Below are 12,125 nucleotides of genomic sequence, written 5' to 3'. Positions count from 1 at the left end.
AGCTCAGAATCTAAGGCTAATAATTTGCCACATTCCTTTAGCATGGGCTTCTCTGGGGGTTCAGATGGTAAAGAATCCACCTGCAATGCAGAAGACCCGGATTTGATCCCTGGGTTGGGAAGATCTCCACGAGAAGGAAATGGCAAACCACCCCAGTATTCTTGCCTGGGAAATCCCATGGACAGAGGAGCCTGGTGGGCTACAGTCCACGGGATCACAAAAAGTCAGACAGGACTGAGCAACTTACACTTCACTTTAGGATATTCTGTTGGTCAGATGTATTTTAAGAAGTTATATTCCTCCGACACTTTTCCAGCTATTTTCTCATGGAATTATATTAGCACACCATCAGAAAATTTCAAAATATTTGTCCGGGTCTGTCTCTAAAACCACAGTGACTTCTGGAGGACATATAAAGGTACATTTAATATATACTCATATAGATTATTAAGGTTAAGTATATGTTAACATTAATATATCAGATTTTTCAACATATAAAATACTTACATTTTGCCTAACTTCAGAACAGAGAGTATAAGTAATATAAGCAGTTCTACTGTTCAGCAAGCATTTCATCTTTCATGGGCTAAGTCCTCACGTGATAAGGAACACAATCACTTTCTGAGTCTATCCTGTCCACGAGGATCCTGTCTCTCCCACCTTCGTGCTGTGATTCCGGAATCTTCCCAAAGAACTGGACCGCACGGACAAGCTGAGCCACCCTTCCAGGGCCCCGGCTCCCGCCATCCCCACGGGCCGTGTTGCCCACAGGGGTAAGAGGGCCGCGTTTGAGAAACGGCATCACAGTGAGACGGTCAGTGTGAGCTTTCCTCGCTTCTCAAGTGGTCAGGACCCTGAGGTCTGACTCTAAGCGAGCGGAGCATCTCACAGCGTTCACAGGTTGGTCCTCCCCGCTTCCCCTCTTCACCGGCAGGCCAGGTGCCAGGGGAGCTTCCCTATTATCACCCACCGAGGCTGCAGGTCGCCCACCCAGGGGTCAGCCAGTCACCGCCTCCAGCGGGACGCACCCACTCAGGAGGGATGCACCCTCCGCCCCGGGGGAGGCTGGCCCCGGACCCTGCTGGACTCTGGGCTGTCACCGCCCTTCCTTCAGCAACCCCAGATCCCGTGCTCTCCCCCAGCACACACTCCATATATATATATATATATATATATAGAAAGAGAGAGAGAGAGAGTTCTACTATTTCAACTCATTATAGAGTTACAATAATATAGGAACTAGCAATAATTCAACACTCTGAAATGAAGATGCGAAAATAAAGGTATCATTTTAAAAGTGGATTATGAAGCAATCTGCAAATCCTATTTACACTTATTAAGATAAAATACTTTATAATTCAAATAGTATATATTGTAAAAGGCTGGGTGAGAGGCGAAAACTTGGGATGTTACTCATAACATCAGGTCAGTCATTAGAGAGGAAAGTTTAGCTTTAACTCTACCCATTTCTACTTGTTATCTGTGGTTAAATCTGAGTACAAGTTATCTTTACAGGTTGTCAAAAAACATTGCTTATTTTAACTCAAGGGGGAAAAAAAGGCTAAAAACAAAAAACCCTGAAGCAAGCTTGATATGCCTATAAAATGTAAATGGGAAAAGTTATAAAAAAGGTGAATAAAGTAGATAATACAAGCCACTCTCTTCCTTAAAAATGAATATGTCACACTATTTTGTACGGTCCACGTTTATGAAGCTTAAGTCATAAACTCAATTCTATTATTCTGCAAATCATAGGTAATAAAAATAAATTCCCATTTTAGAAAAAAATACACTTAATCAAGAGTATGTGCAGAGTTTGATGTCCACCAACAGAGAAAAGTTGCATCAACAGAGAATAACGTAACCAGTAAAATGTTTAAGCGTGGCAGGGGAGGGGTGGACAAAGAAGATGCAAACGCTCTCTTTTCTTTCATCCTAACAAATGTAAAATACGTATTTAAAGAGACGAAGACTGTGAGACCATGTATATAACACTATTATATTTACACCAAAGTCCTGAGACTATGGTGGTCTTTCCTTCTTTGGAGAAGACTCTGGAGAGTCCTTGGACTGCAAGGAGATTAAAACTGTCCATCCTTAAGGAAATCAACCCTGAATATTCACTGGAAGGACTGATGCTGAAGCTGAAGCTCCAATACTTTGGCCACCTTATGTGAAGAACTGACTCACTGGAAAAGACCCTGATGCTGGGAAAGATTGAAGGCAGGAGGAGAAGGGGGCAAGAGAGGATGAGGTGGTTGGATGGCATCACCCACCCAATGGAGATGAGTCTGAGCAAGCTCTGGGAGCTCGTGATAGACAGTGAGGCCTGGCGTGCTGCAGTCCATGGGGTCGCAAAGAGTTGAACACGACTGAGTGACTGAACTGAACTGAACTGATATTCTTGGGCACTGCATTTTTTTTTTTCAGAATAAGGTCTCTGTATAATAATCACAGAGTCATAATATCTAGACCAGCAGTGCTCAATAGAAATACAATGCAAGCCACATATGTAATTTTAAATTTCCCAGTAGTCACATTAAAAAAGTAAATAGCAACAGGTGAAATTAACTTTAACTTATTATTTAACTTAATATATCCAAAATGCTACCATTTCAACATGCAATCGATATAAAAAATGATTAATGAAATACTTCACGTTCTTTTTTTGTACAATCTTGGAAATCTCAATTCAGGCCAGCCACACTTCCAGGGCTCAGTGGCCACTTGTGGTGGGCAACTATTGTACTAAGTAGTTCAGCTCTAAATGATCCGGATCCTTCGCACTCAGAATATCAAGGCCAGAGGGGAGGAGCCAGCCCCGCTCACCTGGTGTAGTTCTCCTTGTACCCAGAGATGTCATCGTTGGGAGAGCGCAGTCTTCGCTGAGATGGTGCCTCCAGATGCCAATAGTTGATACGGTTCAGGAACATTTTTGCCAGCTCAACGATCGTTTGCCTTTCTTTGGGTGGCAGGTGACTGAATTTGTACTGTACAAAGTTATTCACACCCTTAAAAGGAGGGAAGGCAGTTTACTCATGCAGCTTTGCAATCCTGAATGCCCACCCAGTCAGCACCAGTGGTGGCCATTAGCAAAAGAACAGACAGTTCTCTATTCACAAAAACCTCTTTTTCTTTCCATTAGAACACAGGAATGCCCAGAGGGAATCATGCCTCAGATCACAGCCTATGAAAAGTGACAAGACACAGAAGCTGGGAGCTGCAATTCTCTGCCTGCTGCAATTATGAACCAACAAAAAAATCAACACAGTGGGCTGAAAAGGTCAAACCCCCTAAACAATAAAATATGGCTGTTTTGCAGAATAACTCTTGCTGTGCAATCAAAACAGGAGCTCACATATAATGAGATTCTTGCATAAATCTGTTTTTACATTCACAAAATTTTAATCAAAAGTCTGCTAGCAAGGCCTTGCAATGAACTAAACCACGAGACTTTAAACTCTTTACTGTCATCCTTTCAGTTTTTAGTAAACTTACCCCCCCCAAAATTCTTACATTTTGAGTAATTTTGATATGAGCTTTTGAAAAAAATCTGTGGATTAATTTAATCTGTCTTCAAAACACTCTCATCTAATTTAACTTCAAATAAAGTAACAATGAAATCTTATTTTGTAGGGTTTGAAGACAACATTTCTTCTACTAAAAACTGACTGATAAAATACACTTATTTGTATCTCATATCATGTCTTCTGTAACTACTCTCATCAGGAAACTCAGTCCAGAGTGTTTGATATTTACTTAAGAAAATAATGAGAGGCTAAAAAATTGATACTGATGACAGATCCTGACAACACCTAACAGGAAAGGTCTGTACATATTAACAGATGCCCCAAGTGGATCTCAGTTTTGTGGCAGGAATCCTGGGGCAGGAAGCCAATTTCTGGATACAAAATCTTATTTCTTTTCTGTGCTTTTTGCTTGACTTACAATGTTCTTCACATTGCTCCTGAATTCCCTCACCTCAATAGACTTTTCAACAGTGCCAAACACGGGGACAAAGACTTAATTTTAAAACGTCAACACCAAGAAAAAGCCCATTTCATGTGTTCTGACGAACTACATGTTCTACTTAATTTTTTTTTTATTTCCCAAATACACAGTGAATTCTGAGCATTCAGCAACCTAAGAGACAAAAGCTGAATCATTTACTACATGGAGTATTCACTTCTGATCCAAAGGGCTTGAGACGATTCTTACAGACTTGAACATCTCTAAGCCAGCTATGAAGATGAAGATGAGGTTTGTTCAGCCTTAAAGCAATTTTTAAAAGGGGGCTTCTCTTATTTTTTTACCTGTTCAATACTAGGTTTTTCAAAAGGGGGCTTCTTCTCCAAAGAACCTTCAACCACAGGTTTTCCTCTTTGTAAAATAGACTTCCTCAAGAGCTGTAAGAAATCATTTTTAAAAAATCAGTGTCCATCTCTCTCTCACACACACACTGGCATCTCCAAGCTTACAATCTTGTTGGGGAGAAAAGGGCCACATAATGGTGCTGGGCCAGGTCATATCATGCTGTCTCCCACATACAAAAGGAAGAAAAGAAACAATTCAAGTTGGCAGCAGAAACATTCCAAATAAATTGCAAAGGCAGTAAGTGCTGTCTAAGCTCAGAGCTGAGAGCTCAGAAATCTGGGACTGAGGGAAGGCGTCACAGCTGAGAAAGGGTGTACTGAGTGTGAAGGGAGGACAGGTATGGGACACAATTGGATGGAACGGCGTTTGAGGAAGGTGAGGGGTGACGGCAGCCTCGAGGAGCTCGAGGGTCCCGTCCTGTGAGGCTGCCCCAGCAGGTGGTCAGAGGACCCGAGACCTTGGAGCTGTCTTCTTCGTAAGGCGTTTAATCAACCAAGATGGGAATCAGAAGTAATCCTTAAGAGTACCAAATTTAGTCTTCATTTTAAAATCTTCCTCTGACACATGTAAGCTTAGGCTTTTCTCTAAAATACTCCTTGTCCCACGCAGAGAGCCTTTGGAAGGGAAGTCACCATATTCCATTTATCTTAATTATGTTGCTGCTGTCTCCAAGTCACATCTGACTCTTTGCAACCCCACGGATGGCAGCACACCAGGCTTGCCCATCCTCTGCAATCTCACAGAGTCTGCTCAAATTCATGTCAACTGAGTCAGTGGTGCCATCCAGTTACAGGCCAGTGAATTCTCACAAAACAGACAGGAGACCACCAGGAAGCCCCATGGCCCCCGTCCTGACCTGAGCTGTGAGGGGCTGGTCTCACAATCCGCGCACCAGGGGGCTCCCGCCGCACCCCCAAACCTCTCCTGCTCACCCCCCTCACCACCCCACTCCTGGCTTCCGCTAACTCGGAGGCCTGGAGCACACTCCGCACATGCCCCCAGGCCATGCAGGGGTGCTCACGCCCTGGGGGGCCTGCTCTAACCCAGAAAAGGCCGAGGCCCACTCTGTACACAGGAGCTGTGTGCAGCGGCCGCGTGTCACAGGCGCGGTCCCAGCCCCGAGGGGCCGCCGAGGGCTCCTGCGGGCGCCGCGCATGGTCGCGGGCTTGTTCCCACTCCCTCTCCACACGCAGAGTGCAGAGTGCACGCCAAGGGTCCTGGCATCACTGAGCCCACAGAACAAAACACCGCTCTGAATCCCGGCCACGGGAATTCCAGCTCCTCAAAGAGCAAATACCAGAGGGAGAAAGAACACAGAGCCAGTCATCAAGACCCAACTTGAAAATACATTTGATACTGACCTTCTTTACCTTCCACCTTCGTGTGACCCTTCCATGACCCTTCACACAGGCCAGTTATGACACATATGCAATCACTTGTTTATCCACTCACCCACGTATTATTTATTTATTACACATTTATTTACATCTTTCCCTCCTTTCTCTATTGATTGCTTTTTCAACAGAAACAAAACATGGCGAACTTTCTCCCAGGAATTAGTGGAAACAGATGACGCTGCCCGAGGTGGAAGAGCACCCTGTGTTCCCCCCAGGCTGGGTCTGACAAAGACCTCAGTTCTTCTGGAGGTGCCGTATCAATTACTCACAGTGAGCATTTGCTGATCCTTTCAGGGTATCATACCCATCTTTACAAAAATAAAGGTGCCATAATGATAAGTTGTTCTATGTTTCTAAAGATATGCAAAGGCTGATCATCACATTTAGATACAAATAATTTGGGCTGTCTACTTTTCTTCCCCAGTTAAAATCATTTGGAAACCTGATCCATCGGGGGTTTCAATCTGGAGGCAGATGGATGAATAGGGGAGATGCTGAGTCTTAGCTTCCTTGTCTAAAACAGGACGGAGCTGGGATAAACAGGCAAATATTCGACATAAAAATGTTACCAAGCAGCAGCAGCATTTGCCCCCTTACCTGCCAAGCACCCTCTGTAGCTCGACCTGTACTATCTCACGAATCCTCCTCACAGCCTTTTGAGGGAAGTGCTATCATATCATGGTCTACACTTTTAATCTTTTTTTAACACCAAAAACATTTTGTCCTGGGGTACAGCTGATTAACAATGTTGTGGTAGTTTCGGGTGACCAGCGAGGAACTCAGCCGCACGTGCAGCATGATCTACACTTTACAGATAAGCAAACGGCACGACCTGGCCGAGGTCACGTCACTAAGGGGTGCAGCCAGGCCTGGGAGCAGCCAGCTGTGCTCTGGCACCACGCCGATGGGCTCCAGGGCAGAATCAGCTTCAGGAAGCAGCTTTTCACTGAGTTCATTTTCAACATCTAGGGCAAAAGTTTCCAAAATACACTAAAATGTGTAATTGCTGTTTAATTTAGAGACATAGGAGACACAGGAATTGCTTTTCCAAAGCTAAGAAGAAATGGATGATTTATTACACACTTGCCCAACGAGTGACGTTGGGGGAGGGGAGGGGAGAATGCGGAGTATTTTGGATTTTGTTCTCAGGAGCAAATACATGTGTACTGGTAAAGATGAGAGGAAAAAGGCAGAGCGGCATTTTCTGCCTCTTACGTGGTTCTAAACAGAACTGAGCAGAGGTCACCAGGATGGAAACCTTCCCCTCCAGCAGGGCGCTGGGGAACCACCCGCCAGGGAGCTGAGTTCCAAGACAAATAATAGTTGCAGCCATGCAGACGTTGTTTTTCTCCAACTAAGAGTTTTTTCCAAAGACGCTCTAAACAGCATGAAGCTGGCGGGGTTCAGTCCAGATGACTCAGGCCCACGGTCATGTCAACAAGTTGTCACCTGGAGGAGTCCGGTGCCTGCTAACAGCTGTGCTCTCTCTCACCCCCTCCCCCCATTACTTACCTTTTTGGTTAAAATCCCCACAAGATTCCAATGTTTAAAAATATAATCATCTTTCCCACTCTTGCCCCTGTCGACCCCGAATATCCCACTACACTCAAAGACAAAAGTTAACAGAAGAAGCAAAGGAAGCATTATGTATCAGGTAAATTCGGGCACTCCCTGCCCCAACCCAAAGCGACAGAACTGGGTGGGAAACCTGCCGAGATTCCTGGCTGCCAGAGCAAAAGAGCAAACTCCTGGTCACAGGGAATGAAGCCCAGCCTCTCGAGGAGATACAAACGCCTCCTGGGTGTCAGCTCCGGTGAAGGGTTCGGGGTTTTGTTTTTAAGGTCCTTGTAAGGGCTACACAACACAGTATAGTCTACAGAGCCCGGAATGGTCGGTTTGGGGTTTTTTTAATTATTCCTTCTGTCAGCCACCTTTGCGAATCTTCTTTTTGGTGACCTGAATTTCTTCTGTTCCCCCACCCACCCCCACCACTTCCCTCCCCCCGTCAGTGCAAACCAACCCACATCTAGGGAAACAGGACTGGGACTCTCTGGAGCTGAGGCTGCTCCCCAAGGAGGCAGGGGGTGGGGAGCGGGGAGGCGCCCACCGTAGCCTTCGCTCCTGTGCTTAGGACGCTGAGTCCAGCCACCATCCAGCCAGGCCTCCTGCCTCCCCGCCGCCGGGCCCCCGCACTGGGCTGGAGGCTTCATGCCCACTGTGGGTCTTGATGCTCTGTGACCACACGCACCCCACCACCCCCCATGCTGGGCTGGGCTGGGGGCTTCACGCCGTGTGACCGCGCCCCACCCAGAAGGCGCCTCCACAGCCCTTTTCAGGGGCAGCCCCTGGCCCCCGCTCGCGTCGCTGTGCAGCCGTCAGCTCATCCTCCCTGGCCCTAGTCTTCCTGGCCCTAGTCCCCGCCCGCCGGCGCCCTCGCAAGCGGAGCGCACTCACTCTGCCGGCTCGGGCCGCACACTGCCGACCTGCTGACGGTCTCCGCCTCTCCTACTGAAACCTAAACTCTACGAAGCCAAGGACTTCGCTGCCCAGGGACCCAGGCTTCACGCCCACACGAGCACCCGCATAGAGAAGGCATGCACTAAGTCCTTGTCAGATGGGCAGACGGTTGGACACATGCTTGGACGGACAAATGGATGGATGGAGGGATGAACAGGGCGTGATGGGAAGAAATCCACGAGCATAAAGATACCCAACTCGGCCGACACATAGGCGGCACTCAGGGAGAGGGGTGCACTCCAAGCACGGTGCCCACAGCAGAGTGCCCTGGAGAAACACGCCTCCGCAGATCCAGGGCCAGCCGCCCGTGACCTGCTGCATCTGGACAGACAGAGGGAGAAGCAAGCCTTTCCAAATGTGGACGTCTCACCTTGAACAGGTAGAAATAAACCTGCTTGGTGTCGGCATCTTCTTCCCTGTGGACGCAGGTAAAGAGATACTCCACATCCAGCACGATGCCCAGCAGTCTGTTCATCTCCTCCTCCGACACGTTCTCCAGATGCGACACGTGAGCAGCTGTGGACAGAAAGGAGCACAGTGGGAGTCAGCACAGCTCACCCCTTCCTTACAGCCAGGCTTCTCCGCCTGTGGGGTCCAGTCCCCACCCAGGGGCCAAACCCATGCCCCTTGCACTGGAAGCATGGAGTCTTAGCCACCAGACTGCCAGGGAAGTCCCAGTCTGGAACATTCTCTCCCAGGAACCTTCTGGAATACCAATACATCAGATTGCATTGTAAATAGAGGAACTTTCTGAACTGCTACAAGACTGAAGTCTGCTCACAAAACTGACTTACGTTAAATTCTGCTATGTCCCTATAGAAGCCAACTCCCGTCAGGCCAAGAGGGCCCTGTGGCCGTGGAGCCTGGATCTAGGATCTGAGGACTGTGGATTCAGAGGACACAGAAACGAAACTCCCTAAGCGTTTAGATCTAAGTCCTGAGAACAGTTCTGGTGGCCAAGAACATCACATCTCAGTAAAAACTGAAAAAATATCAGTAAAATCTGAATGAAGCCTTTCTCCTCAGCCCTGAGACACACTGGAAGCTCAGTCTCTACAGCGAAACCCTGAGGCCAGTTTGCGTTCAAGAGTCAGCATCCTCCAAGGTCGCGCCCCAAACCGCCTTCCCTGCCTCCTTCTGTGGCCTCACTATCATTAGGTGAACTATCCATATCGCCCCCCTCCCATGCCCCGGTCCTCTCTTCTACCCAAATCCAGTCCACTTTTCGAGGTGAACACATTTTATCCTCAAAGCATCTCATGAGGTAGGTCTGAGTAACCCTGTTCTACGGTTGAGAAAACAGGCTGAGACTGAACACTGTCTCCTCCAGTGTCAGCCCGCAAGGCGGAGACACGGTCTGAAGGCAAAGCAGCTCTGACTCCAATCCTGAAGCAAGAACACATGTGCTTTTTGGATGATTAGCTGATTCGCTTCATGTCCTCCTCACTCGTAAGGGTCTCTCGAGGTCTCCAAGACCATAAGGGTCTCTTGAGGTCGTGAGGGTCTCTCGGGGCCACGAGGGTCTCTGGAGGTCGCGAGGGTGTCTCGGCTTCACGAGGGTCTCTGGGGGTCGCGAGGGTCTCGGGGCCGCGAGGGTCTCTGGAGGTCGCGACGGTGTCTCGGGGTCGCGAGGGTCTCTGGAGGTCGCCAGGGTCTCTCGGGGCCGCGAGGGTCTCTGGGGGCCGCGAGGGTCTCTGGAGGTCGCGAGGGTCTCTTGGGCCTGCGAGGGTCTCTGGAGGTCGCGACGGTGTCTCGGGGTCGCGAGGGTCTCTGGAGGTCGCCAGGGTCTCTCGGGGCCGCGAGGGTCTCTGGGGGCCGCGAGGGTCTCTGGAGGTCACGAGGGTGTCTCGGCGTCGCGAGGGTCTCTGGGGGTCGCGAGGGTCTCTGGGGGCCGCGAGGGTCTCTGGAGGTCGCGACGGTGTCTCGGGGTCGCGAGGGTCTCTGGAGGTCGCCAGGGTCTCTCGGGGCCGCGAGGGTCTCTGGGGGCCGAGAGGGTCTCTGGGGGCCGTGAGGGTCTCCGGAGGTAAGCCGACCGAGAAGCCACCAGGAGCACCTCCGGGAGGCGGCCCAGCTCTCAGTCTGTCTCCAGGAACCGTCACTACACTTGCTGACAGACAGAGGCCCTGCAAGAGCGATCCTTTGAGGCAGAGCTCTTGGTGTGCTGGCTGAAAATCCTTGGACCTAGAAGTGCTTGAGATGACTTCTAAAGAAAGTCTCAACTGTGGAGAGCAGAGGTGGGCCTTTCCTTGCCTTTTTCAAGGGCACACTGAGTTGCTTCAGTTGTGTCCGACTCTTTGCGACCCTATGGATTGTAGCCCACCAGGCTCCTCAGTCCATGGATTCTCCAGGCAAGAATATGGAGTGGGTTGCCCTGCCCTCCTCCAGGTTATCTTCCCGACCCAGGGATCGAACCTGCACCCCAAGTCTCCTGCTGACAGGCGGGTTCTTCACCACTAGCACCGCCTCCTGCACATGGTGAAGAGCAGGCTAGATGGAAATTTATTTACTTATTTTTTTTTTAGATGGAAATTTAAGTGCTTAAGACAGGAGACCTGAGGAGGTCTACCTGCTTCTGACTCTGCCCAGAAGGGAATCCATCATCTCTCCTTCAAGCTCTGTGTGACCCCGGGTACAGAGAACCAGAGCTGGTGATGCAGGAACTTGGAAACACAACAGCAGGTTCCCAGAGGGAGGAGGGCGAGGCTCTGCTGGACCCAGGGCGACTCTTACAGCCGAAGACCGTGGGGATTCTCCTCCGGAAAGAAGGGAGGGGCAGGTCGGGGGTGGGGCTACATGGAGTGCATGGAAAGGGCTAAACTTCTAGAATGAATAATTGGTTGAGGTGGAGGGGGGAGACCAGATGAAAACAGGGGGAGTAGACCACCCACCAGAGAAGAAAAAACGCTGCTCTGGACAAGCTGCCAAGAAAGAGACGCTTCCCCATGGTGAGAAAGCGGACAGCCTACCACATGGCATCAGTACTTAGTAGCCTGGAGGGTTAATTTTGACTCCAGGCTAAGACTTGAACTCCTGTCTTTGTTGTTATAATCGTACATAATGGCCTGCCTCAGAGAACCCTGCCCCTCTGCCTCTCTTAAACTAAAGAGCTCCAGTTTCGCTCCCAGGGAGGTACTGTGAGCCTGCCCACCTGTGAATGACCCCCTGCCCCACTGCCTCTCTTAAACTAAAGAGCTCCAGTTTCGCTCCCAGGGAGGTACCCTGAACCTGCCCACCTGTGTATGACCCTAAAGAAGCAAATGCATCCTTCTGCCTGGGGCTTGCAAGAATTAAATGGTCTCTGTACCGTGTTTCCTTACCCCTCCCGTTTCTGATCCATAAATTTATATGGATCCATATCCATCAAAATCCATAAATGGGTATTTTGAGACACTAGTCTGCTCTTCTCTAGGTCAGCCAACTTGCCTAATAAAAGGAGTCCTCACCTCAAGGCCTCATCTCTGGGGCTCACTGGCCGACTGTGCAGCGCGCAGGGCGCACTCGGACCTGGTAGCGTTCTCAGGCTCTCCAGCCACGGGCCCCTCTCACCAATACTCCTTGTGGTCTCTGAGCACCCTACACTTAGCTTTCTCTCTCACCAAATCCACACCCCACGCCAACCCAATCACCCCCGCACCCCTCATCACCTCCCACCCCAACAACCCGGGCACCACCACCGTCCCCACACACTTGACCTCGGACTTACAGTCCTTGAGGTCACCCTCAGAACGGCGGCCCCTCCGGCCAAGGAGCCTGGCTCTTACTGCCTCACGCCCTTCCCTGGCACAGTGCCCGCACCAGACACAGCTGGGCACCCCCAACACTCTTCCCCACTCCCAC

At 49.5% G+C, this 12,125-nt stretch overlaps 1 protein-coding gene across 2 annotated transcripts in view; it reads right to left on the bottom strand.

Moving 5' to 3' along the window:
- KAT2B (lysine acetyltransferase 2B) overlaps positions 1-12,125 on the bottom strand; it is a 97,610-nt gene that overhangs the window by 44,992 nt on the left and 40,493 nt on the right. For both annotated transcript variants that reach the window (XM_027549779.1, XM_027549788.1), the window contains exons 3-5: positions 8,659-8,804; positions 4,314-4,406; positions 2,830-3,011 (exon numbers count right to left, since the gene is read on the bottom strand). In XM_027549779.1, coding sequence (XP_027405580.1) covers positions 2,830-3,011; positions 4,314-4,406; positions 8,659-8,804 — 421 coding nt within the window. The remainder of the gene's footprint in view (positions 1-2,829; positions 3,012-4,313; positions 4,407-8,658; positions 8,805-12,125) is intronic.

This window comes from Bos indicus x Bos taurus, chromosome 1 (assembly GCF_003369695.1).
Source record: "Bos indicus x Bos taurus breed Angus x Brahman F1 hybrid chromosome 1, Bos_hybrid_MaternalHap_v2.0, whole genome shotgun sequence".
Taxonomy (NCBI): Eukaryota; Metazoa; Chordata; class Mammalia; order Artiodactyla; family Bovidae; genus Bos; species Bos indicus x Bos taurus.
The sequence above is the reverse complement of the archived record's forward strand: the minus strand, read 5'-3'. Positions and strand labels throughout refer to the sequence as shown.